Consider the following 24,004-nt stretch of genomic DNA (forward strand, 5'->3'; position numbering starts at 1 on the left):
TTCTGTGACTTTGTGATATTAAATCGCTGCCCAACTTGTTCAATCGGCAGTTCCACTACAACAATTTTCCTTTACATCCCAGTGTCCACTGAGCTGGAGATCTGATAAAACCTCACAAGGGTCTCCAGTCTCACTGGCCATGCCGGTGATTTTCTCTGAAAAAATAACTGTGAATATGAAAAACAAACATTTCCAGCCACAGAATATATTTACACAATATATTTACACGCATTATAGTAATATAGCATTTACAAGATGCTCTTCAAATATCCAACTTCATGTGTCAAACCTGTGCCTGAGGTGACAGAGACACATTCCCGAAGGGTTTCCTGGTCTTTAAAAGTCCCCAAACGTTTGAGAAGCAAATGACACCAGCAAGTTAACTACAAATATTTGTTAAAGGCTGTAAATCCTCCCCAGGTGTTCAAAAAGATGCACATGAAGACACAAAGTGATGGAAAGCCTGAGGGGCTGGAGCTGTGCTCATCACCCCTCTCTACTGGCAGGGAGTAAATTACAACAGCTCTACCACCCATCTGCAGTAACACAAACACTTGCACTCCATTAGGAAATGGAATTCCAGACAGTCAGCAATGAGCTGGGCAGCAATCCCTGAGCCTCCAAGCTGACAAAGCTCCAGAGATCCCAGGAACCAGCCCTGGCACAATTCCTGCCTCAGTTCCTTCTCAGTTCAACTCTACCATGACCTTCTGACCAACACCTTGTTTCCCTAGTGCCCCCTCCTGTCCTGCCCTCCAGGGCCTCTTCCTGAAGCTCCACGATCTTCACCCTTCCTGATTCCTCCTTTTTGAACAGCGAGATGTTCGAGGTCTCACTTCCCTCCACAAAACCCTCTTTGACTTTTCTCTCCTCTTTCTCCATAAGAAGAAATAAAAGGGGACATAACTTTTAAAAACAAAATTAGAACTCTACAGTCACACACAGAGAATCATGGAGTTGTGGTGTGCTTTGGGTGGGAAGGGACCTTAAAGCCCATCCAGTGCCACCCCTGCCATGGGCAGGGACACCTTCCACTGGCCCAGGTTGCTCCAAGCCCCGTCCAACCTGGCCTTGGACACTTTACAGGGATCCAGGGGCAGCCACAGCTTCTCTGGCCAACCTGTGCCAGGGCCTGCCCACCCTCCCAGCCTGGAATTCCTTCCCAATATCCCACCTAAATCTCCCCTTTTCGCTTCAAGTCATTTCCTCTTGTCCTGGCCCTGCTTGTCCTTGCAGGCACTACCCAGCAGGCCCCAAAATGTCCCTTTTGCCCAACAAATCTGGACAGGGGGTTCCCAAAGCTGCTCCCCGGGGGAGGTTGGTCCGACTCACCCGGAGCGCCGCGTCTCCAGCAGCGTCAGCAGAACCTGCGTTCCGTTGACGATGCAATTCTCCGTCTGCTCTCCATCAAACATGTTCCTCAGGAGCTGCTCCACGCATTCCTGCCTGTTGGGTGACACCACACGGTAAGAATCACAAGGATTTTGGCAGCTGCTTTCATCACAAAATACCTACTTGTGGGTCTTCTTTGGGGAAAAAAAAGGGCTGCCACATTTATTGAGTTATTTTGGGAAGGAATAAAGACGCTGCTCGGTGAAGTCCCACGGCACGTGACTGGTTCTGCTTTCTGAACCTGGGTACAAACACCCAGACCCCAAACCAACCTGTCCTTCTCTTTCACCACCTCGTGGTTCTAACCTGGAGCACAACCCCGGTGCCAACTCAGCCAGTGCAAGTTATTAAAGACAAAGTGAAGCTATTGCTGATCATCTGCAATTAATTATCCACCAGAACCACGGGAGGACAACGCAGATAACCCTTACTGAGGACCAGGCTAAGATCCAGGGTCTGGAAACAGAGCCCAGCAAAGCAAACTGTCCACAACAACCACATTCCAGTGGGCTCAGCCACGATCCCCTTCCAGAATCCCAGGATCCCTATGGAGTGCACTCCATGCCCCATCTCCCTGCTCTCTGCCATGGGAAGGGATAACAGAGGAGCAGGAGGCTGAGCCCAGCTCTGCTCCCCATTCTGTGCCTGCAGCAGCTCCTGATTCCCCACAGAACTCAGGCTCTCCCGTTGAGGATCCCGAGGATGTCAACGACAGCTCCCCAAAATCCAGCACTCAGCAAGTGCCTTCCTTGCCCTCCTAAGTCACAGGTCCAGCTTAAACCAGCATTACTCAAACTCACAGCCCAATTTGTACTATTTTCTAACATATTTCCACTGGTATAAATAAAATATGAGATAAAAATGTAAAAACAGATGAATAATGCATGAGAGAGGATTATGTTAATGAGGAGCCTCTCAAAACACCCCGTCAGCAAAGCCAGGAGAGGTAGAGTCAGGAAAAAAAAGTAAATTTCCTGTAATTAACTGAGTTCACTGTTTGTTCACCCAGACAGCAGCCTCTGAAATCTGGATTTGGGGTTTATTCCATAACCCTGGTCCTGGTTCCTTCATCCTGCCCCAGCTGATCATTAATTCCTGACTCAGAGATGATAAAAGTTATCCAAAATCAAAAAGATCACCAAAAAGATGCTGGGAAAAAAAGTAACGGGATTTGTGACCTTCAACAGAAAGGGAACAGAGAAGCAAAAAAATCACTTTTGCTCAAATATCCTTTATTTTGAACAATGAAGTGGTAGCAGGAATTTTAGAGATGTTTTTGGAAGTGTAGGGTCCCACAGCCCTCTGCAAAACTGGATGGGGCTTGGAGCAACCTGGGCTAGTGGAAGGTGCCCCTGCCCATGGTAGGGAGATGATTTTTAAGGTCCCTTCCCACCCCAAACCATCCTGGGACTCCATGAAAATCCAACGCTGTGCCACTTGCCAGGACAGGATTATGTCCATGGCACAAAGATCCGCCCCATTCCTGCAGGTGCAGCAAAGGGAATGAAGCATTTAAGGAAGAGCAGCAGGTCCTGGCAGGGGCAGAGCTCCATGTCAAGTCCAGGAAGGTCCTGGTGGCTTCCCAGTGCTTGTGTGCAGCAGGATCCACATCCATTCCCACCCACACACACCAGCTCCTGTGCCCGGGATGCCCTTACAGTCCTGTGGGAACTGAGAGCTCTGAATCAGGAGAGAACACCAGCACTGTCACAGGAATTGAGGAGCTCTGGGTGGACACAAACATGTCCAGGGGGAGTTTGAAGCCCCAGCTGCAGCTGCTCTGCTGTTCACTGCACAGCTCCTTTCAGCCCTTTCCTGTCAAAATGTTCCCTCCAGGCCTGGAAGAGCCTGGTTCTGGTTTCAATCTCGTGGAGAACCTCCAGGAAAATTTTCGGTTTGAAGCAAATACAAGAAGCAGAAAACATGGTACATAAATAATTTAAATGCACATTACAAAGAGCAAAGAAAAACACCAAGGGAATGGAGCAAACCGAGGAAAATCAACACATGGCTCACACTGAACGTTGTTTGGGACGTCACAGACTTATGGAATGGGTTGGGTGGGAAGGGACCTTAGAGACATACAGTCCGTGGGCAGGGACACCTTCCAGGGGGACAGGTTACTCCAAGCCCCATCCAACTGGCCTTGGACACTTCCAGGGATGGAGCAGCCACAGCTTCTCTGGGCAGGCTGTGCCAGGGCCTGCCCACCCTCCCAGCCAGGAATCCCTCCTCAATATCCAACCTAAACTTCCCCTCTTTCAATTTGAACCCATTCCCCCTTGTCCTGGCATTCCAGTCCCTTTCCACTTCCCTGTAGCTCTTCCAGACCCTGGAAGGTGCCGTGAGGTCTCTCACAACCTTCTGAACACCCCAACTCTCCCAGTCTGAGATCTCTCCAGTGTGAGAGGGTTTTGCCTCACGTTGAAGCAGATCAGGAACTCTGGGCTCCCTGAGGCCCATCTTGCTGCCTTCAGACGGAGCCACAAACCCCAAAGCCCAGCAGGGGTGGTTCAGAGCACCCCCTGGCTGGCACTGTGGCACAGGAGCTGTGGCCAGGCTGGACGTGCCCCGGGGGTACGGAGCGATCCCTGAGGGAGTCCCAGCCCGGGTACTCACGATTCCAGTGCTGTGAGAAGGGGATCCGGCTCCGGGGCGTCCTGGAGCTGCGTGCTCTGGTCCCTGCTCAGTCTGATGATGTCACACAGGGTCTGGGAAGCATTGGATTGCCTCTGGAACAAGGACAGGGAGCACGGTCAGGGGAAATGGAACTGCACCAGGAGTGCAACAACAGGGATCAATCCCAATTTTTCCTACCACACTGGAGGTGGCTCCCCTGTTAGACACACCCCTGATTAGAACATTCCCAGATTTTAAAATCAAAAAGGAGATTGGCCCGGACTTAATGATTAACTGCAGTTCAGGAGCTGAAATGAAGGTTCTTTTTAATCTCCCTCCTCAAGCCCCTCAACCTGCACGTTCCCAACACAAGTGTCTCGACCTTCCTGCTCCCTGCTCAGGTTTCCCGCCTGAAGAAAAAGAAATGCTTCGATAAAACCCTTTACAACTTAATTACTGTGGATTCAAAGGCTTTGCAGGGGTATTTTGAGGGATTAATCCTCTCGTTCTGGCCACCAGTCAAAGCCTCTCTGGAGCTGCTGCAGTTCAGCATCACCCCTGACAGCTCTGCTCAGACTCACAGATCCACCAGCATTTCCCAATTTTTCCTCCCAGAGGCGTAATTTTGGCTGGGATGAGCTGAGGGAATCAGGGTTGGCACTGCCACTTTTTCTGGGCTCAGAGAACTCATCTTGTCGATTTTAGGACTGGATTCCTACTTATGGGCCAAAAGATGTGAGAATTGCACAATTTTAAAAGATTTTCAATGAACAGCAGGTTCCTCCTTAAAGCCAGTGAAGTTCCCCTTGTCTGCAGGTCTGAGATGAACTGAGGTAGCAGCAAAACGAACCAAGGAATTGGGAGTACAAACCAGATTCAAACCAAATTAAAACCATAACAAAGGGCTCTGGTAGACAGGACACCCTGAGGTCGTCCCTCAGCTCTTCCACAGGTCACCAGGACATCTCCAAAGGGACCAGGGAGTCTCCTGGACAGACCCTGCAGGACCCTCAACCCCCAGAGCCCAGACTCTGGTCACACTCACGTCCTCGTCCTGGCTGGAATGGATCAGCTCCACGAGTCTCTGGATAATCTTCGCTTCATTGAGCCACTGGAGGAAAAGAAAATCCTTGTTTGATTTCCCAGAACTCGGAACAAGAGGAGCTTTGAGAAGCTTTTCAGGCTTTTCAGGAAGGGGAAGCCCTTCCTCCTCTCTCCTAATCCCAGCCACAGGCAGGACCCAAATTCCCCGAGCACGGACAGGGATGGATTCTGATTTCCACCCTGCCATGGAACTACAACCTAAATAACTCTGGGAAACTCCCCTACAAGCTCATCCTCATCTCCACCCAACTGTTCCAGGCCAACTGCTGGATGTGTGGCATCCCTCAAAATAACCAAATGCATTCCCAGCTGCTTTGGGAATAACTCACCAAACGCTCATTAAAAGGAAAAAGACTTTGGAGGTTTCTGCAATGACAGAATCTTAGAACAGTGGAATCACGGAATCACAGGATGCTTTGGAATGGACTGCAAAGCTCATGGAACCATGGAATTGGTTGGGTTGGGCTGGGAGGGACCTTAAAGCCCATCCAGTCCCACCCCTGCCATGGGCAGGGACACCTTCCACTGTCCCAGGTTGCTCCAAGCCCCATCCAACATGGCCTTGGACACTTCCAGGGATCCAGGGGCAGCCACAGCTTCTCTGGGCAGCCTGTGCCAGGGCCTGCTCTCAGAATCAGTGACCCACAGGACTCTGGTTCCCCCCAGAGCCCCATCCCCGGTGGTAGAGCCCAGCAGGGCAGCTCCCAAGCCCCATCCCCAGCAGCAGAGCCCAGCAGGGCAGCTCCCAGGCCCAGCCCTCACGTTGAGCACGTCGTGCCGCAGCGCCGCGGGCTCCACGCAGCTGATGAGCCGCAGCAGCAGGTCCATCATGGCTGATGTGTCGATGTGCTTTAGCACCAGGCTGATGAATTTGTCCTTTTTCCTTAGAAATGCGATCACCTGGGAGGAAAGGGAGCCCCCGTCAGCTGCCAGCACCACACACACAACCCCTGGGCTTCACCTCCCCGCCCCAGCCACCCAACCCTGATCCTGGCAGCCACGAGGTGGGGAACTCTCCAGAGAACAGGAGAATAATGTTCTTATCTCATGGCAGGACTAAACACAACCTTTATAGCCAACTTTTGTCTCCTCTGCACCACAAAAGAAGCCCAAGGCCACAGAGATAAGAGCATCAAGTGAAGCTGGAGAATTGTCCTTTTCTCTCAGTCTCGGACAGCCTTCATTTTAAAAACCAGTATTTAACTGGGATGTGCACATTCCCAAATCCCTGCTCAGCACCTCTTTTACAGGGATGAGACCGAGGCTCTGATGACCACAGAATGCCTCAGTATGCCTCAGTATGGAAAACAAACCTTCAGCTGTGGCATGGGAATACCCCGACTGTGGCAGATCCCACCCCAAAACTCCGAGAAGGCGTCTGCCTAAGCCAGCACCTCCCTCAAGCGACGAATTCCAAGACCTTTTGGGAGACTACATTTGAACTCCAACCTCTAACCCAACCCTCAGACTGCCCCGAGCTCCTGGGGGGGCAGCAAGGGACACCACGTGTGCCCAGCACTACCTGTTCCGTTTTCCGTGCAATGAGGTTCCCGATGGTCTTACTGAAGAAACTGGCAAGCAAAGGGTTCAAGGGGGGCTCGTGATCCAGGAAGTCATAGAGGATGTTGAGCAGAGTCTCGTCCCCGCCGAGCTTGTCGTTGATCTGCGGCACGTCCGAGGTCAGCAGCTCGCAGGCCGTGTTGGGATACCTGCAACGACAGCGGGAACTCCCTGGGAAACCTCCCCTCGGGACAGCCCTTCCGGAAGATGTTTCTTCCCTGGGAGGGTGGGCAGGCCCTGGCTCAGGTTTCCTAGAGCATCTGTGGATGCCCCTGGATCCCTGGAAGTGTCCCAGGTCAGGTTGGACAGGGCTTGGAGCAACCTGGGATAGTGGAAGGTGTCCCTGCCCATGACAGGGGTGAGGCTGGATGGGCTTTAAGGTTCTCCCAACCCAAACCGTTCCATGACTGATTCCCTCTTGTGAGGATGTACTTTTACCTTCAAAGGGTTATTTGTTTCTAATCAAACTTGATTTCTACATCAGGATCTTTTTCAGTCTTTGCAACCGAAGCTCTCCCCCACCATGAGCCACCAAAACATTCCCAGGCCAGCTGGAAGCTTTGCCCCCTTTCCCAGCACCACTCACTTCCCAACCAGGCTCCTTTTATTTATGTAGTTCCAGTCCTAAAACTCCCCAAACCAGCCCTCCAAGGCCCTGGTGATGCTGTTTCTGTGCTCTTTGCTGCTCAGAGGACGTTAAAGCTCAGGGCATTATGGTTACAGTACACAGGGATTTTCCACCCATTACATTTCCCAGAGCCCTCAAGGGGACATGGAGACTCATTTCTCCTTTTTCTGGCTCATTGCTCCATGCAAAAGGCATCCACCATTCCTAAAAATCCGTGTGTGGTGCTTCTCTATGCACAGGGGAGAAATGAACCCTCTCCTTGTTCCAGCAGCCTCCACACCCCCAGGTCCTGATCCATCACTTCACCCTTCCCCTTCAGGCACCTCGTCCCAACCCTGCTGGTTTCCAGGCTGCAGGAAACTCATCTCACCTGACACTCACCCTCTGTCCCCCAGAGCACCCTCTGACACCCCTGGAAGTTGTGCTCTCCCCACCCTGTGGTCTCAGCAGGTTTTGGGGACACCTCACTACATCCCCAATCCATTCCAAACAGCCATGACATTCCAAGAGTTCACGCTACCCTTTCTTGCTCCAGGTCTCCCTCCAGGTGCTCAATTCCACACATTCTGCTTAGATGGGGCTTTACTGTGGGAGTTTTTCTCTTTGCAGTTCCCTTCTGGACTTCGGGAACTTCCATCCCAGCCTCTCCAGAAGGAGGGATCTGATGATTCCCTTTCCCCAGCTCACGCCATCCCGAGCTGCACGTCCTTCCAGACCTATCGAGTTTCTCCCCATTCCATTTCACAAACTCTCATAACCTTTTCTGAAGAGCCAAAACTGGGATTCCATGTGGATTTAGACAGAGTCCACTCTTCCTGCTTAGCCTTTATTTATTCCAAAAGCTTCCCAGTTTCTCAGAAGCTCAAACCCTCTCTCCCCTCTCCTGTGCCTCCCCGGGCTCTGGAAACGCTTCTGGGCCTCGTCTGCCCATGGGACTCCAAAAACTTCCAAAAACTGCCCCATCCAGGTCAGCCACAGTGACCCAGAGGAATCTGCTCCTTGAAACCTCTGTCTTTGTCTCCACCTTCCCTGTGTCATTACAACCATGGAATTGTGGAATGGTTTGGGTGGGAAGGGACCTTAAAGATCATCCATGCCACCCCTGCCATGGGCAGGGACCTCCCACTATCCCAGATTGATCCAACCTGGTCTGGGACACTTCCAGGGATCCAGGGGCAGCCACAGATGCTCTGGCCAACCTGTGCCAGGGCCTCCCCACCCTCCCAGCCAGCAATTCCTTCCCACCTGGAACAGTCCCCTAAACACAGTTATCGACTGTCTCACCTGACAGTAAACCCAAACAGTCCCAGTTCTGTGGGCTTTGAGCAATGGCCAACACTGACCCATTCCCACCAGGAAAAACCTGCCTGGCTTTATTTGTTTATAGTCAGAGCAACCCTTTATTTTTATATAAACTTAACAAAGACAAACAAACTAACTTTCCAACTCCAAAATGTAAATATTCTGGAGTATACATTTAGTTAAACGTGGATAAACACAAGTTCCTGTGAGAACCCAACCCTGTGATTTGCTCAGCAGAGTCTGAGCAGAGTCAGGTCCTCTGGAACTCTGATCCCTGGAATCAGCAGGGTCTGAACGGCCAGCACACTGAGAATATTACATTTTCTACTCATTTTACAGCTCACTTTCTTCTGGGGGTTTGAAAACTCTTTGACTTCAGAGGTTTCTCCCTCTTGTGCTGCAATTCCAATAAAACCCTCCTCGAGGGACTTTGGAGATGCTGATTTGGAGTGAACAACAAGAGATATTTTTGTAAGACAAGTTCCACGTTCAACTACTAAAAATAAAGCAAAAAGGTTCTGAAAATGCCCTACAAGGCCCAAAATGCTGAGAAATGCCCCCAGTGCTCAAAGCCTCGTTCCCCCCCGGGGGAGGTGACACCCCTGGCACCAGAGGATGGGACCCCTTGGTTTGCAGCCCCGGGATCTGTGGGTGTTGGGGGGGGACAGGACCCCAATACCTACTTGAATCGGACCTTCTCGTCCATGTCCAGGGGGGGCTCATGGGTGATGAGGGTGACGAGCTGCTCCATGCAGTGCTGCTGGCACAGGAAGTCCAGCAGCCGGCGGTTCTGGGCCTTGCACTCCTGCAGGACGTCATCCTCGTCCATCAGCTCCTCCAGTGTCACATCCTCCTTGTCCAGCAGCTTGTCCACGTGCGACGTTGTGTTCAAATCAAACTTCCAGAACATGGTGATGGGACACGGCTGGCTGGGAGGCAGAAAGGGGCCGGTTAATGCTGCACCTCTGCTGCTCATTATCCTGGGAATTGGTAGGGTTGGAAAAGACCTCCGAGATCACCAAGTCCGACCACCAAGCACGGTCACCACTGCCCCACGTGCCCGAGTGCCACATCCACGCGTGCTCTGAACACCTCCAGGATGGTGACTCTGCCACCGACCTGCGAGGCCTCTTCCAACGCCTGACAACCCCTTCCATGAAGGCATTTTCCCAATGCCCAAACAAATCTCCCCTGACACAACTTGAAGCTGTTTCCTCTCATTCTGTCACCTGTACCCTTGCCCTCTGGCAGTGGGGAGCCATTCCCATTGTCCCGTCCCTCCATCCCTTGTCCCAAGTCCAGCTCTCCTGGAGCCCCTTTAGACCATGGGCAGGGACACCTTCCACTGGTGGGGGCTGTCCCTTCCAGTCACCAGAGCAGGGCCACGGAAAGGGCTGAACATCCCAATTTTTTCACTAGATTTTAAATATCTGGGCCCTTCACAGAGCAACTTTCACACTGAAACGTCAGCAGAAGCACTCACAGGAACCACGACATGAATACAGAAAAGAAACCTTAAGTTCCTTTTACACCTGGAATCCTGGGGGAAGTTCTGGGCCCTCAGACAGGAGAGCCATGGAGGGGCTGGAGCGTGTGCAGGGCAGGGAAGGGAGCTGGGAAGGGTGTGGAGAACTCCTGAGGGAGCTGGGGGGGCTCATCCTGGAGAAAAGGAGGCTCAGGGGGGACCTTCTGGCTCTGCAAGTCCCTGCCAGGAGGGGGGAGCCGGGGGGGGTCGGGCTCTGCTCCCAGGGAACAGGGACAGGACAAGGGGAAAGGGCCTCAAGCTGTGCCAGGGGAGGCTCAGGTTGGCCCTGAGGAGGAATTTGTTGCTGGAAAGGGTGGTGAGGCCTTGGCAGGAGCTGCCCAGGGAGGTTTGGAGTGCCCAGCCCTGGAGGTGTCCCAGGCAGGCCTGGCCGTGGCACTCAGTGCTCTGGGCTGGGGGACAAGGTGGGGATGGGGCACAGGGTGGCTCCATGGGCTGGGAGGGCTTTTCCAACCTCAGGGATCCTGGGATTTCAGCAACTGAATTTTGGGGTTGGGAACAGGCATCTGAGTGTTCAACCTACGTGACACTGCAGTGACAGCGATGCTGTTGGGCTCGGTGTGTTCCTTACAAACTGTTCTTCAGATATTTTTAACTATCTCTGCTTGGTTATAAATTCACCGAGGGAAAATCTGGCATGAAAGGCCTTAAATGTAGAAGGTTTGGGTGCACAGTTAACCCAAATACATAAATATTCCCTACATATATGTGGAATCCACATGCAAATCTCACCTTTCAAATTTAAAACCATTATAAACCTGGCAATTCTGCAGTCTTCCAAAACTTTTCATACGTATCTAGGAAAAGCTTTCTGATCTTCCCTGTGCTGTCTGAGGCCCTTGGTGCAGTTCTTATCCAAGATGTTCTTCCCTGGGAGGGTGGGCAGGCCCTGGCACAGGTTGGCCAGAGAAGCTGTGGCTGCCCCTGGATCCCTGGAAGTGTCCAAGGCCAGGTTGGACAGGGCTTGGAGCAACCTGGGCCAGTGGGAGGTGTCCCTGCCCATGGCAGGGGGTGGCACTGGATGGGTTTTAAGGTCCCTTCCCACCCAACCCATTCCAGGAGTCCATGATTTTACTACCTGTACTGAGCTCCTCCCATGTCGCCCTTGCCCCTCAGCTCCCACCACAAACATTCCCCTTCCATCTCCCTGTTCCCACATCTCAGCTCCCTGTTCTGTAAGGCCGGACAAGCCCTGAGCTGCCCGAGGATTTGCAGGGATCAGCAGCTGTGAACAGCCCAAAATAAGCTTTCCAAAAGTGGCTGTTTCCTCACGGAGCCGCCATCCCTCACCTCCAGCCTGGCTTTATTTTAGCCAGGGCCTGCCTGGGGTCCCACCAGGCTGTTCCCAGCCATGGGGATATTCCAAACAATCCCTGGTACACCAACTGCTCGAGTTTCACTTTCCCTCCTTAAACAACAGGGCAAAGGAGCTGAAGCAGAGGATGAGAACAGGAGGGTAAACGTGTCAGGGTCACACACTCCTGCTGCCCAAGATAACTCCGGCTATTTTGCTTCCCAAGCTGTTTCCAGCTCTTATATCTGGGGATAAAAGCACAACGTGCTCAGTGTAAGAGTTCCAGTGAGCCCTGTCCAGCCTGAAGCTCCCAGCAGCAGGAACAGCCCATCAGCTCCCCCCCACAGTCCGGGCAGAGCCGGGATATCCCTGGCAGCAGCAGCCTGGATGGATCCATGGGAGTCTCCCTGGACTGCAGGCATCAGCATCCTTGTTGGAACACGGATCAGAGAAGGACAGGGAACAGCTCCACCTCCCAACCAGCTGCAGATGCTGCTTGTATGGGACTGGAGGCCTTAATTATGGAATCCTGGAATGGTTTGGTGGGAAGGGACCTTCAAGATCACCTCGTTCCACTGGAGAGAGAATATTTACAAGGGATGGAGGGACACAGGGAATGGCTTCCCAGTGCCAGAGGGCAGGGATAGATGGGAGATTGGAAAAGAATTGCTGGCTGGGAGGGTGGGGAGGCCTGGCCCAGGTTGCCCAAAGAAACTGTGGTTGTCCCTGGATCCCTGGAAGTGTCCGAGGCCAGGTTGGACGGAGTTTGGAGCAACCTGGGCCAGTGGAAGGTGTCCCTGCCCATGGCAGGGGTGGCACTGGATGGGCTTTAAGGTCCCTTCCCACCCAAACCATTCCAGGACTCCAGGATTCCATGGTATCTGCCACATCTCAGGTCTCAGCACTTCCATTCAGGTCACTTTTGTCCCCAGTAAATCAGAAATCTCTTTCCTTTTTCCGAGTGGACTCAAAGCCCTTCCAAGCCGCTCCTTTATTTCTGGAGTATCCAATGAAAGGAAAAACCACAACAGCTTCAGGAAACCTGTTGTCCTCCAAGTAGCTGCTGCCAGTCCAGCAGCTGAACTGCTGCACAGCAACACTTCCCAACCTGACCCACAGACACTGAACTGTCACTGCAACACCTGCAGGGAATGGGAACACCTGGAGGAGCACAGAGCCTTCAGTCAAGGAGGACACACCAGGCCATCCCTGACTCTCAGTGGTTTGGGGTAGAGGGTTAACAATGTAAAGCTGAAACCAATCCTCTAGGTATGCTTCGAAAGATCACGGAATCCAGGAATGGTTTGGGTGGGAAGGGACATTAAATCCCATCCAGTGCCACCCCCTGCCATGGGCAGGGACACCTCCCACTGGCCCAGGTTGCTCCAAGCCCCATCCAACCTGGCATTGGACACTTCCAGGGATTCAGGGGCAGCTACAGCTTCTCTGCCCAACCTGGGCCAGGGCCTGCCCACCCTCCCAGCCAGGAATTCCTTCCCAATATCCCATCCAACCCTGCCCTCCTTCAGTTCAAGGCCATCAGGGAAAGGAGGTTGTTGTAGGTGTGTTTGGGCCTCACCTGGATCAAGCGCAGCAGGACAAGTTTCAAACCCGCACAGTTAATTCCTATTAACAATAAAATGGCAAGGTTGGGGTATTTAACTTGCTTGGGACAATGTAGGAAATATTTAATCTCCCTGTTCCGACACAGAACTCCAAGACTAACAAACTCTGCCTCCTCGGGGTTGGGTTTATTACGATTCTTGCCAACAAAACACAAGCTGAGTTTACAAAACGTTAACAATTAATTCACTTGCTGTTCAGAAACACCAACCAAGGGACCCCTTTTGCCACCTCTGCTCTGGGCAGTTCTTCCTCCATCTCCACCAGGAGCCTGTTTTTCTATTTCCTTGTTATTTTTATCCCACCCAGAGCCAGGCCAGTCCCCCACTCCCCGTGCCTAGGAAACACCTCCTCAGCAGAAAGGAAAAATATCCACCTTTTACAGAGGGTGTTCTGAGCCCAACGTGCTCCTTCTGGGCACTGCAGTAGGAGATTTGTCCTTCCATGGTTTGTTTTTGATGCCTGAACTCTCAGCTTCCCGCTGAGCAGCCCCAGGGAATGGCCTGTTCCTGGCTCCCTGGGGTGACAGGAGCACACCTGGCTTTCCAGATTTCTGGAACTCCCAGTGAGGACAGAGGGAAAGGAAATCAGGGCACTCGTTGCTCTGGGCTGGTGACAAGAGGGGGATTGGGCACAGGTTGGGCTCACTGCTCTGGGAAGGCCTTTCCAGCCTCAGGGATTCCGGGATTCTGAGACTGTCCCGGTGTTATTTCTCCCAGGGTTATTCCCACAGGCACAGACAAACACCCACAGCATTCCCAACTTTTCCAAATGCTCTTGGCTCTCCAGGACCAGGAAAAGTGAGCACGGAGGGTCAGGAATCCCCCCCCAGGCAACTCCTCCTGGAAACTGGGAGGGAATCACCAACATGTACTGATGTTTTATTGTAAGCCCACTCCTGATAAAATCAAACACTTCATGTTTTCCACTTAGTTACTAAGTGGAAACACATGGAAATGCTGAGGGAAGGACGTTATCCTGCTTGTTCCCCAAAGCAGTTTCTGAATCCTTCTGACATTCCAGTAACATCCTTCCTGGTTTAAAAGCCCCCAGAGAGCCCCAGGTCCAGCAGCTGAACACCCTGCCCAGCTCCCATTGCCTTCAGCCTCGACAGACACGCATTCCTGATGGGAATTTTAAGGTTACTGCTTCTTTTGGCCAGGCTTTAATACAAAATCTCCTTTGTTTCCTCTGTAAGAGTAAGAAAGTTTGAGCTTTGCTACCCAAAGGCTCCCCAAAAAATGTGGAGAATTCTCCCCAGTTCCAGTGTGTGAGGAAGCTCCAAGCACGTCAGGAAGGGACAGAGCACCAGGAACACACGGCTTTATCCAAGAGCTCTCCACCTTTAAACCCAGTTATCCAATAACCAGGGAATAAAGTCTCACTTTATTGAACCTGCTGAACTTGAGCCCCAAACGAGCTTTTTCAGCAAACTGTTCCAAAACTGGAAAACCCCTCCAGGAAAACACAGGAGGACGAGGCCAGGCCAGGCCACAGCTCAGCTGAATTCCCAAGAAGGGAATGGGATTCTCCAAACAGCTTCAAAGCAACACTCCCTTGCTTTTGGGAATCAGCAGCTGGTTAAAATACAGGAAATAAATCAAAAGTGAGCTAAGAAATAGAACAAGGCACAGCTTGGTCCCAAACCAAGACTGTGCCATGGATTTACAAGTGATCCCAGAAGGAAGATGAACAGTAGGGAGGCAACACTTGCTTGGGATAGAAAACTTATGAGACTGAACCTTCCAAAGCTGTCACAAGAACTGCAGGACAATCCCGTGTTCGGAAGCATCCAAAGAAATCATAGAATAAAATCATGGAATGGGTTGGGTGGGAAGGGACCTTAAAGCCCATCCAGTCCCATCCCTGCCATGGGCAGGGACACCTTCCACCAGCCCAGGCTGATCCAAGCCCTGCCCAACCTTCCAGGGATCCAGGGGCAGCCACAGCTGCTCTGTGCCAAGGCCTCAGGACCCTCCCAGCCAGGAATTCCTTCCCAATATCCCATCTAACCAATCCAATCTCTGCATCTTTAATTCACAGTCTATTCCCCTGGGAGAACCTGCTTCATGTAAAACCCTTCCCTTCGGAGCATCAGAAAGCTCTTCCCAGCTAAATTACCCCCAGGAAAATTCCTGAGCCAAGCAGCTCCTCTGCTGGCACTGGGAAGGATCCTGGTGCTCCCATGGGCAGCCAGGGCACCTCCAGAGAGTCCTGAGGCAGTGAACTCCCAAAGGAATTCCACACTGCAGGAAAGGGCAGTTCCTCCTGTGTGCCTTCAACTGCTCTGCTGGCTGTTCCCAATCCCTCCTCTCAGGAACACCTCTGAGTAATCCCTGTTCACTCTCACTGCCCGATGACAAATTGTCACTTCCACACGGGACTTCCTGGAACAGCCTCGGGCAGTGCCCAGGAGTGCAGGAAGAAGAAGTGCCATCCTGTTCCCATCAATTATGTACAGCAAATTAGAGCTCAGGTTTTGAGAGGCACTTCCCAGTCAAATGAGGTTTTAGAGTAACCAGCCCAACGTACCATGAATCCCAGGATCCCTGAGGTTGGAAAAGCCCTCCCAGCCCATGAAGCCACCCTGTGCCCCATCCCCACCTTGTCCCCCAGCCCAGAGCACTGAGTGCCACGGCCAGGCCTGCCTGGGACACCTCCAGGGCTGGGCACTCCAAACCTCCCTGGGCAGCCCCTGCCAAGGCCTCACCACCCTTTCCAGAAGGTGAACTCAACCGTACGGAACCAGCTCTGAGCCTCCCCAGGACCATCCCTGCGACACCACAGCTCCCTCTCCAATGACTCCAGGTATTAAACACCAATAACAATCCCACGGGGAGCCACCAGAGCACGTCCCCCAAATCACAGGGCACGTTGTTTGTTACTGAGATTAAAAATGGGCCGTTAATGGGAAGCTCCAAGTGCCCCATCTGTGCATGCTGGGACCCCAACCCCCCGTGCCCTGGGCTGATCCCACAGGGATCGTGGGCAGCAGGACTGGGGGGATCCTGCCCCTCTGCCCCCCTCAGGGAAGACCCCCCTACAGAGCTGCCCCAGCCCTGGGAACAACAGCACAAGGACGTGGAGCTGCTGGAGAGAGTCCAGAGGAGACCCTGGAGCTGCTCCCAGGGCTGGATCCCTCTGCTCTGGAGCCAGGCTGGGAGAGCTGGGGTGTTCACCTGGAGAAGAGAAGGATCCAGGGAGACCTGAGAGCCCCTTCCAGGGCCTAAAGGGGCTCCAGGAGAGCTGGAGAGGGACTGGGGGCAAAGCCTGGAGGGACAGGACACAGGGAATGGCTTCCCAGTGCCACAGGCAGGGACAAATGGGATATTGAGAAGGAATTGCTGGCTGGGAGGGTGGGGAGGCCCTGGCCCAGGTTGCCCAGAGAAGCTGTGGCTGCCCCTGGATCCCTGGAAGTGTCCAAGGCCGGGCTGGATGGGGCTTGGAGCGACCTGGGCTGGTGGGAGGTTTCCCTGCCCATGGTAGGGGGTGGCACTGGATGGGTCCCTTCCCACCCAAACCATCCCATGACAAAAGCAAAGGCAGATGTTCATACCTTCAGTAGAAGTTATTTCAAACGTGAGATCTTCTCCACGGACAGAGACACATTTGGGTCACAGTTCCTGGAATACGCCCAGCTTCAGAAAATGGTTTCCATCCAGTGTGAATTCCTTCTCAAGCTTCCAATCCTAGAAAATATTTTTAAAAGTTACCATTAACCAAAGGTACCTGAGGGCCAAGGATTTTTCTTTGTTTCTCCTGTCTGAACTTCTCCAGAACCTTTGAGCCCACAGAGAGATCAGAGCAAGACTGTAGGGGATGACACCTCCTGCAAATCCCCCACCCCTATGTCCCACAAGATCCTCCCAGTTATCCCAGTTGCCCCCCTCTGCAGCACTGGGCAAACGGGAACTGCCCATCCCTGGAAGTGTCTCAGGCCAGGCTGGACAGGGTTTGGAGCAACCTGGGACAGTGGGAGGTGATTCACAAGAGAACTGAGCTTGGCTCAGCCCACTGAGCTCCCCCAGCACCACAGAGCTGGGTTTAACCATGAATCCAGGATACAACCCAACAGAAAACCCCAACAGCCAGCCCCTGCATGGAAGAGAAGCCAAATATACTGTAAATATCAATGTATTGCCTCATCCTCTAATCAGTGATCACATAACTGCAGGTACAGCATTCACCAAAATGGAGCTCACGGAGCTGGAGACTCTCAATGATTTTACTGGATTTAAAGTCTACCACTTTTGATGCCTTTTTCCCCACCAATTGTACCATAAAGTCTTTCCTCAGAGAATCCCAGGATCCCTGAGGTTGGAAAAGCCCTCCAGCCCATGGAGCCACCCTGTGCCCCATCCCCACCTTGTCCCCCAGCCCAGAGCACTGAGTGCCACAGCCAGGCCTTCCTGGGACACCTCCAGGGCTGGGCACTCCAAACCTCCCTGGCCAGCCCCTGCCAAGGCCTCACCACCCTTTCCAGCAACAAATTCCTCCTCAGGGCCAACCTGAGCCTCCCCTGGCACAGCTTGAGGCCCTTTCACCTTGTCCTGTCCCTGTTCCCTGGGAGTAGAGCCTGACTCCCTTTGGAGGTCCCTGATTCCAAGCCCTGCTCTCACCAAGCTCATCCACCATTCCCTGCTGAGCCCCCAGCACTGGGAGTTCAGTAAAATCCTCCAGATCCCTGGCTCAAATGGACACTGACTGCTTGGAGAGCTCAAGGCTGCAGCTGGAAGGGCCGTGGGAGAACACACAGAAATCCTCAGCACAGACAGGACAACCTGCTCAGGGCAGAGGGAGGAAGGGGGGCTGGAAGGGAGAGTTTCCCTCGTTCTTCTAAGTCAGCTTTGCATTCCACAATCACGGAACCATGGAATGGTTTGGGGGGGAAGGGACCTTAAAGCCCACCCAGTTCCACCCCCTGCCATGGGCAGGGACACCTCCCACTGTCCCAAGCTCCAAGCTGTCCTACCTGGCCTGGGACACTTCCAGGGATGAGCAGGAGTTTACAGGGATACAGTTTAGTTCTAAGCCATGATGAAACTAAAGTGTGTTGCAGATTTTCCACACATTTACGTTCCAACACCCCACGAGCAGAGCCCACCTTCCCCACCACAGGCCTTAGGACAGAATCATTCCAAGGTATTCCACAGCCTTTTCATGGTGACAAGGAAGGCTCCTGAACCAGCAGCCTAAAATCCACTACAAACCCCCCCAGTGCCTTTGGAAGAGCATTTACACGCTGGGAAGTCATGAACAATATCCCAGCTCCTCTCCCGAGCTCTCCTCAGGGAGATTCCACCTGAACCAAGACCCTGGGGGGGTCTGCACAACACATCCCTTTTAACCCTCAAGAGAGATCCTCTGGGGCACAGCAGGAGGAACAAGACTCCTGCCCTCCCTGCACATTCCAGTGGCACCTCCCAGCAGGGAGCAGTGGGATGGAAGTGTGTGGAAAAGGACACACACGGATGAAAAGGAGCTATTTTTAATGAAATTTAAAGTCTTCCCACTGCCTTAGTTACTTTAACAGGGTTGATCAGAAATATCAAACCAGATGAACTAAATTCAACCTTTTATATAAGTTGCAATGTCCCTCAAGATTTTACTAATAAAGGAAGAATTTCAGTTCTTTGAATTAAGGGAAGGAAGCCTTTCCCAGGGTACCTTCACTGCCACTAAAGAGCCTGACACAGCAACAGGAACAACCGCTAATGATTCTCCAGTCAGTTTGACCTCCACTCAGAGACATTTTGGGATAAATTCAGTCTCTTCCCACCTGCTTTAAGAGTGACCACAAAAATTACAGAATCCCAGGATCATAGGAAAAGCCCTCCCAGCCCATGGATCCACCCTGAGCCCCATCCCCACCTTGTCCCCCAGCCCAGAGCACTGAGTGCCACGGCCAGGCCTTCCTGGGACACCTCCAGGGCTGGGCACTCCAAACCTCCCTGGGCAGCCCCTGCCAGTGCTATTGAAAGGGAAAAATCCCATCCCAGTCTAGAGCAGCCAACCTTCCCAGCTTCTCCTCTCCAGCACAAGTGAGAGACGCCAGGAACATGGAAGACAATCCAGAAATTCTCCCATTTTTGGGGTTTACACCATCAACACCTGCACTGAGTTTGTGAAGTTGTGTTTTTCTGAGATCACCAGCTCCTTCCCAACCCTACTTCCCTCTGCCAGGAATTCAGGGATAAATGGGTGGAATGGCTGTAAATGCACCAACCCTCAGCCAGAACTGCCAAGTTACACAGACACCAAATGACCCACTGCAGTGCCAAACCCCTGCCCACAGCACACACACAGCTCCTTCCCACGCCCAGCTCCAGGATCACTGGGATATGTTTGGGCTTTTCCCCTTCCTCATTTCCAGGAAATAAATAAAGAAAGATCCTTCCACCAACTCTTCTGACACTCACATGTACGGTAAATACTCCCAGAGTCCCTGGGTCTGACAGTGAATAAACACCAACTCCAACTGCTGGAGCAGGTCCAGAGGACATGGGAATGATCAGAGGGATTGGCACCTCTGCTCTGGGACAGCTGGGGGGGATCACCTGGAGAAGAGAAGGCTCCAGGGAGACCTGAGAGCCCCTGGCAGGGCCTAAAGGGGCTCCAGGAGAGCTGGAGAGGGACTGGGGACAAGGCCTGGAGGGACAGGACAAGGTCCAAGGGCAGGGACACCTTCCACTGGTCCAGGTTGCTCCAAGCCCCGTCCAACCTGGCCTGGGACACTTCCAGGGATCCAGGGGCAGCCACAGTTTCTCTGGACAACCTGGGCCAGGGCCTGCCCACCCTCCCAGCCAGCAATTCCTTCCCCATATCCCACCCAACCCTGCCCTCTGGCAGTGTTTTGGAATTCCTGTTTCCTCCCAGTGGAGGAGCAGCTCCCTGTCCCTCTCTCCCAGGTGCTGGTGACTGTTCCCAGTGCCAGTGCCTGTGGTTCATCCCTCACACTCCACACCCCCAATCCTCGTGGCAAACACTGGGTTCAACACATCTTTTATCAGCTCAGGTTGAGAGCCATAGCAAATTTCTTCTCCTCTCCCTGTGGACATTTGCAAAATGAGATGCAAATCATGAGATCCATGGAATGATCCTGGTAACTGAAGAGGTAACCGAGACAGTTACTATTTTAAACTCTTGGCCAGGCTCTGGGAATGTCTTTCACAGGAGCTGACCCAGCACAGAACCAGCACGTGGTGGTGACAGAGCTTGATCCAAACCCTTTCCAATCTGCAGGGAGCTGTGCCAGGGCAGGTTTAGGCTGGGTATCAGGAAAAGGTTCTTCCCCCAGAGAGTGGCTGGGCACTGAACAAGCTCTCCAGGGCAGCGGGCACAGCTCCAGAGCTCAAGGAGGGTTTGGACAAAGCTCTCAGGGACAGGGGGGGATTGCTGGGGTGTCTGTGCAGGGCCAGGGGTTGGATCAACTATCCCTGTGGGTCCTTCCAGCCCAGAACATTCCACGATTCCAAGTACAACCCAGGATGAATGTGAAGCTGTCGTGGATCTTTGAGTCAGACAATGAAAGCCACGGGAGGTCCATCCCAAGGTCGGGCACCCTTGGATGAGGAAACGCAGCCGAGGACTCTCCAGCGCTGTTATTTGTGGCAATGAGCTGCCAAAACCTGCAAGGACAGGCCTTTAGTGCCAATTGGGCTGGCTGGGAGGAAGCTGGAGTCTCCAGTAAATCACTGGCAGGGGGCTGGAAGGTCCCCACGCGTCCCAGGGGGCCGGTGACTCCCAGGGCAGGGAGCAGTGTCACCCCAAGCCAGGGCCGTGCCCGCCCGGCCCCTCCTGGAAGGCAGCTCAGCCATTTTAAGACCTGTCAAGGCACTCAAACGAAAAACGAGGCGAGGAGCCCTGCCAGCTCCAACCTCCCAGCAACTCGCAGCTCCTGTATTTTTATCCCCCAAGCTCTTCCCAAGGAATTGGATCATTTGGGTTATCGAGATTTTTTTGACTGCACCGTTTCAGTTGCCTAAAAAGGGCCCAACTTTACAGGAGAGAGAAGTAAACGCCCTCCAAAATTCAGAGCACGCTATAAATGTCTCAAGTCTTCCCTGACAAGAGACTGCAGGCACATCTCAAAGTCTTCCTGTTGGGGAAGGGAAAGAGAGATTCACCATCCTGGAGAAATTCAGGAGGAATTTGTTGCTGGAAAGGGTGGTGAGGCCTTGGCAGGGGCTGCCCAGGGAGGTTTGGAGTCCCCAGCCCTGGGAGTGTCCCAGGCAGGCCAGGCCGTGGCTCTCAGTGCTCTGGGCTAGGGGACAAGGTGGGGATGGGGCTCAGGGTGGATCCATGGGCTGGGAGGGCTTTTCCAACCTCAGGGATCCTGGGATTCTGGGATTCAATCTGTCAGAGGGAGAGGATCAAGAGCTATGGAATTATTTTAGCGCTCACTCTCAGCCCCTCAGGCTCCTGCCTCAAACTCTCCAGGAGCACACTCTCAGCTGTGGCTTCCAAGATGAAACAACACTGAGAAAGAACTTCCTCATTCACCTTCTAACACAGCCAGGATTAAATCCAAGATCTGCATGGATTCCTCTTCCATTCACACAAGGCTCGAAGGACCCAGGACACCTTTCCTACTGGAGGAAGGGTCACGTTGGACGGGGCTTGGAGCAACCTGGGCTAGTGGGAGGTGTCCCTGCCCACAGCACTGGATCGGCTTTAAGGTCCTTCCCAACCGCAGCCAGCCTGCAATTCCATTATTCCATGAAACCAGCCCCTCTGTTCCCAAATCAACACCACACCACAAGCCCACCCTCGCTCGGAAGAGGGACAGGACCTCCAGGGGCTCTCCACCCAACTCTGCGGCTCCAGGACACCTTCAGAAATCACAGCACGGCAATAAAGCAACCATTCTAACCCCAGAATTTTCCATAACTCCATTCTCACTGCTCTCTCTGTTCCCTGCCCTCGCTCATTTGCTCGTTCCCTTTTAAACTCCCTGCCTAAAAGGCAGAGCAGGACACGCTGCAGCCTCAGAGGCAGCCCTGGCTCCAGCAGATGTTCACAACCCCGGGCAGGATCTGCAGCCCCCTGGACACCAAACTCTCGTGATCTCAGCTATTTCTGCCAAGCACATCAAAGCCTCAAGAACATCAAACCCAGCGATGAATGAGAGCCTTTATTCCCTCCCACAGCCCAGTGTATAAAATTATCAATTGCCTCTGTTGTACACAGGGAGCCTTGGAGTTAGTTATTAAATTAGTTCAGGGATAATTTAAATACCCAAAACCTTAAACTTAGCATTTGATACCAGGTTTCAGTCTTAGTAAAAAAAAAAAAGGAATTAGTATATCATTATTTTATTACTTTATCTCCCTTCTTCCCTCTCAAAGTCCCAGAACCTTCAGAGGTGAATGGAAAAAGTCACAAGTTCATTTTGTGCAGGTGAAAGATGCAACTCTGGGGAGGCCAAACCAAAACCAAGACTGAGTATTTTTTGCCTGTCAGCCACTGGCAGAGCAGGAGGTCACCCAAGCCTTGGTGAAGGGCAGAATGGCTTCCCAAGAGCTTCTGGAGTGGAAACAGCAGCTCCAATCCCTGCTCTGGTGACCAGGACAGGACCCAGGGAAGGGCTGGAGCTGTGCCAGGGCAGGGTCACGTTGGATCTCAGGGAAAGGTTCTTCCCCAGAGGGGGGTCAGGCACTGAACAGGGAAGAGGTCACAGCTCCAGAGCTCCAGGAGTGTTTGGACAGCGCTCTCGGGGCCAGGGTGGGATTGTTGGGGTGTCTGTGCAGAGCCAGAGGTTGGATCAATGATCCCTGTGGGTCCCTCCAGCTCAGGACATTCCATGGGTGAGGGCAGCCCTGCACTCCAGCACAGGCACCCACTGCTGCCTTACCAGCTTTGGGGAGAAGGACAGGTCCCCCTGTCAGAGCCCTCTCCTCAACAAGGGGAAGGAGGACCCCTTGGCTGTCAGTGCAGGGCAGCACTGAACCCACTCTGGGGGCTCGGGCATGGACACACTTCCCACAGGGGCAGAGGGTGCCATCCAGCCCGTGGGCAGCCCTGGCCAGTCCCACCACTCCTCCTGTCCCACTCCTCTTCCCTCAGCCCTGCCTCATGACTCCCTTCCCCTTGGGAGCAGAAAATACTCAGATGCACATCCCTGTCCCAAATCCACCCCCCCGAGAGGGTGAACAGCCCCTGAGAGCACCTGACCACACTGGGTACTGGTGTCACTCCATGGCCACAGCGAGTGTGTGGGGATGGAGGTGAGAATGTGGAACAAAGGGTTCTGTTCACAACCAAAGAGCTGTCTGCACTGCAGCATCCCTTAATCCCTGAGGTTGGAAAAGCCCTCCCAGCCCATGGATCCACCCTGTGCCCCATCCCCACCTTGTCCCCCAGCCCAGAGCACTGAGTGCCACGGCCAGGCCTGCCTGGGACACCTCCAGGCCTGGGCACTCCAAACCTCCCTGGGCAGCCCCTGCCAAGGCCTCACCACCCTTTCCAGCAACAAATTCCTCCTCAGGGCCAACCTGAGCCTCCCCTGGCACAGCTTGAGGCCCTTTCCCCTTGTCCTGTCCCTGTTCCCTGGGAGCAGAGCCCGACCCCCCCCGGCTCCCCCCTCCTGGCAGGGACTTGCAGAGCCAGAAGGTCCCCCCTGAGCCTCCTTTTCTCCAGGATGAGCCCCCCCAGCTCCCTCAGGAGTTCTCCACACCCTTCCCAGCTCCCTTCCCTGCCCTGCACACGCTCCAGCCCCTCCATGGCTCTCCTGCCTGAGGGCCCAGAACTGACCCCAGGATTCCAGGGGGGCCTCCCCAGCTCCCAGCACAGGGACAATCCCTGCCCTGGGCCTGTGCCCACCCTGGGGCTGCCACAGCCCACGGAGCTTTGGCCTCCTGCCCCCCTGGGCACAGCTGGGCTCGTGTCCAGCCGCTGCCACCAGCACCCCCAGGGCCTTCTCCAGCTTTCCAGCCCCTCT

At 53.4% G+C, this 24,004-nt stretch overlaps 1 protein-coding gene across 3 annotated transcripts in view; it reads right to left on the minus strand.

Moving 5' to 3' along the window:
- The window catches only part of PPP6R2 (protein phosphatase 6 regulatory subunit 2), a 52,781-nt gene that overhangs the window by 16,665 nt on the left and 12,112 nt on the right, over positions 1-24,004 (minus strand). For all 3 annotated transcript variants that reach the window (XM_050325023.1, XM_050325021.1, XM_050325022.1), the window contains 7 exons: positions 16,622-16,754; positions 9,289-9,534; positions 6,638-6,824; positions 5,878-6,015; positions 5,057-5,122; positions 4,012-4,124; positions 1,333-1,446 (listed from right to left, as the gene is read on the minus strand). In XM_050325023.1, the coding sequence (XP_050180980.1) occupies positions 1,333-1,446; positions 4,012-4,124; positions 5,057-5,122; positions 5,878-6,015; positions 6,638-6,824; positions 9,289-9,515 (845 nt within the window). In that variant the 5' untranslated portion in view covers positions 9,516-9,534; positions 16,622-16,754. The remainder of the gene's footprint in view (positions 1-1,332; positions 1,447-4,011; positions 4,125-5,056; positions 5,123-5,877; positions 6,016-6,637; positions 6,825-9,288; positions 9,535-16,621; positions 16,755-24,004) is intronic.

This window comes from Myiozetetes cayanensis, unplaced genomic scaffold (assembly GCF_022539395.1).
Source record: "Myiozetetes cayanensis isolate MyiCay16 unplaced genomic scaffold, myiCay2020 scf3, whole genome shotgun sequence".
Taxonomy (NCBI): Eukaryota; Metazoa; Chordata; class Aves; order Passeriformes; family Tyrannidae; genus Myiozetetes; species Myiozetetes cayanensis.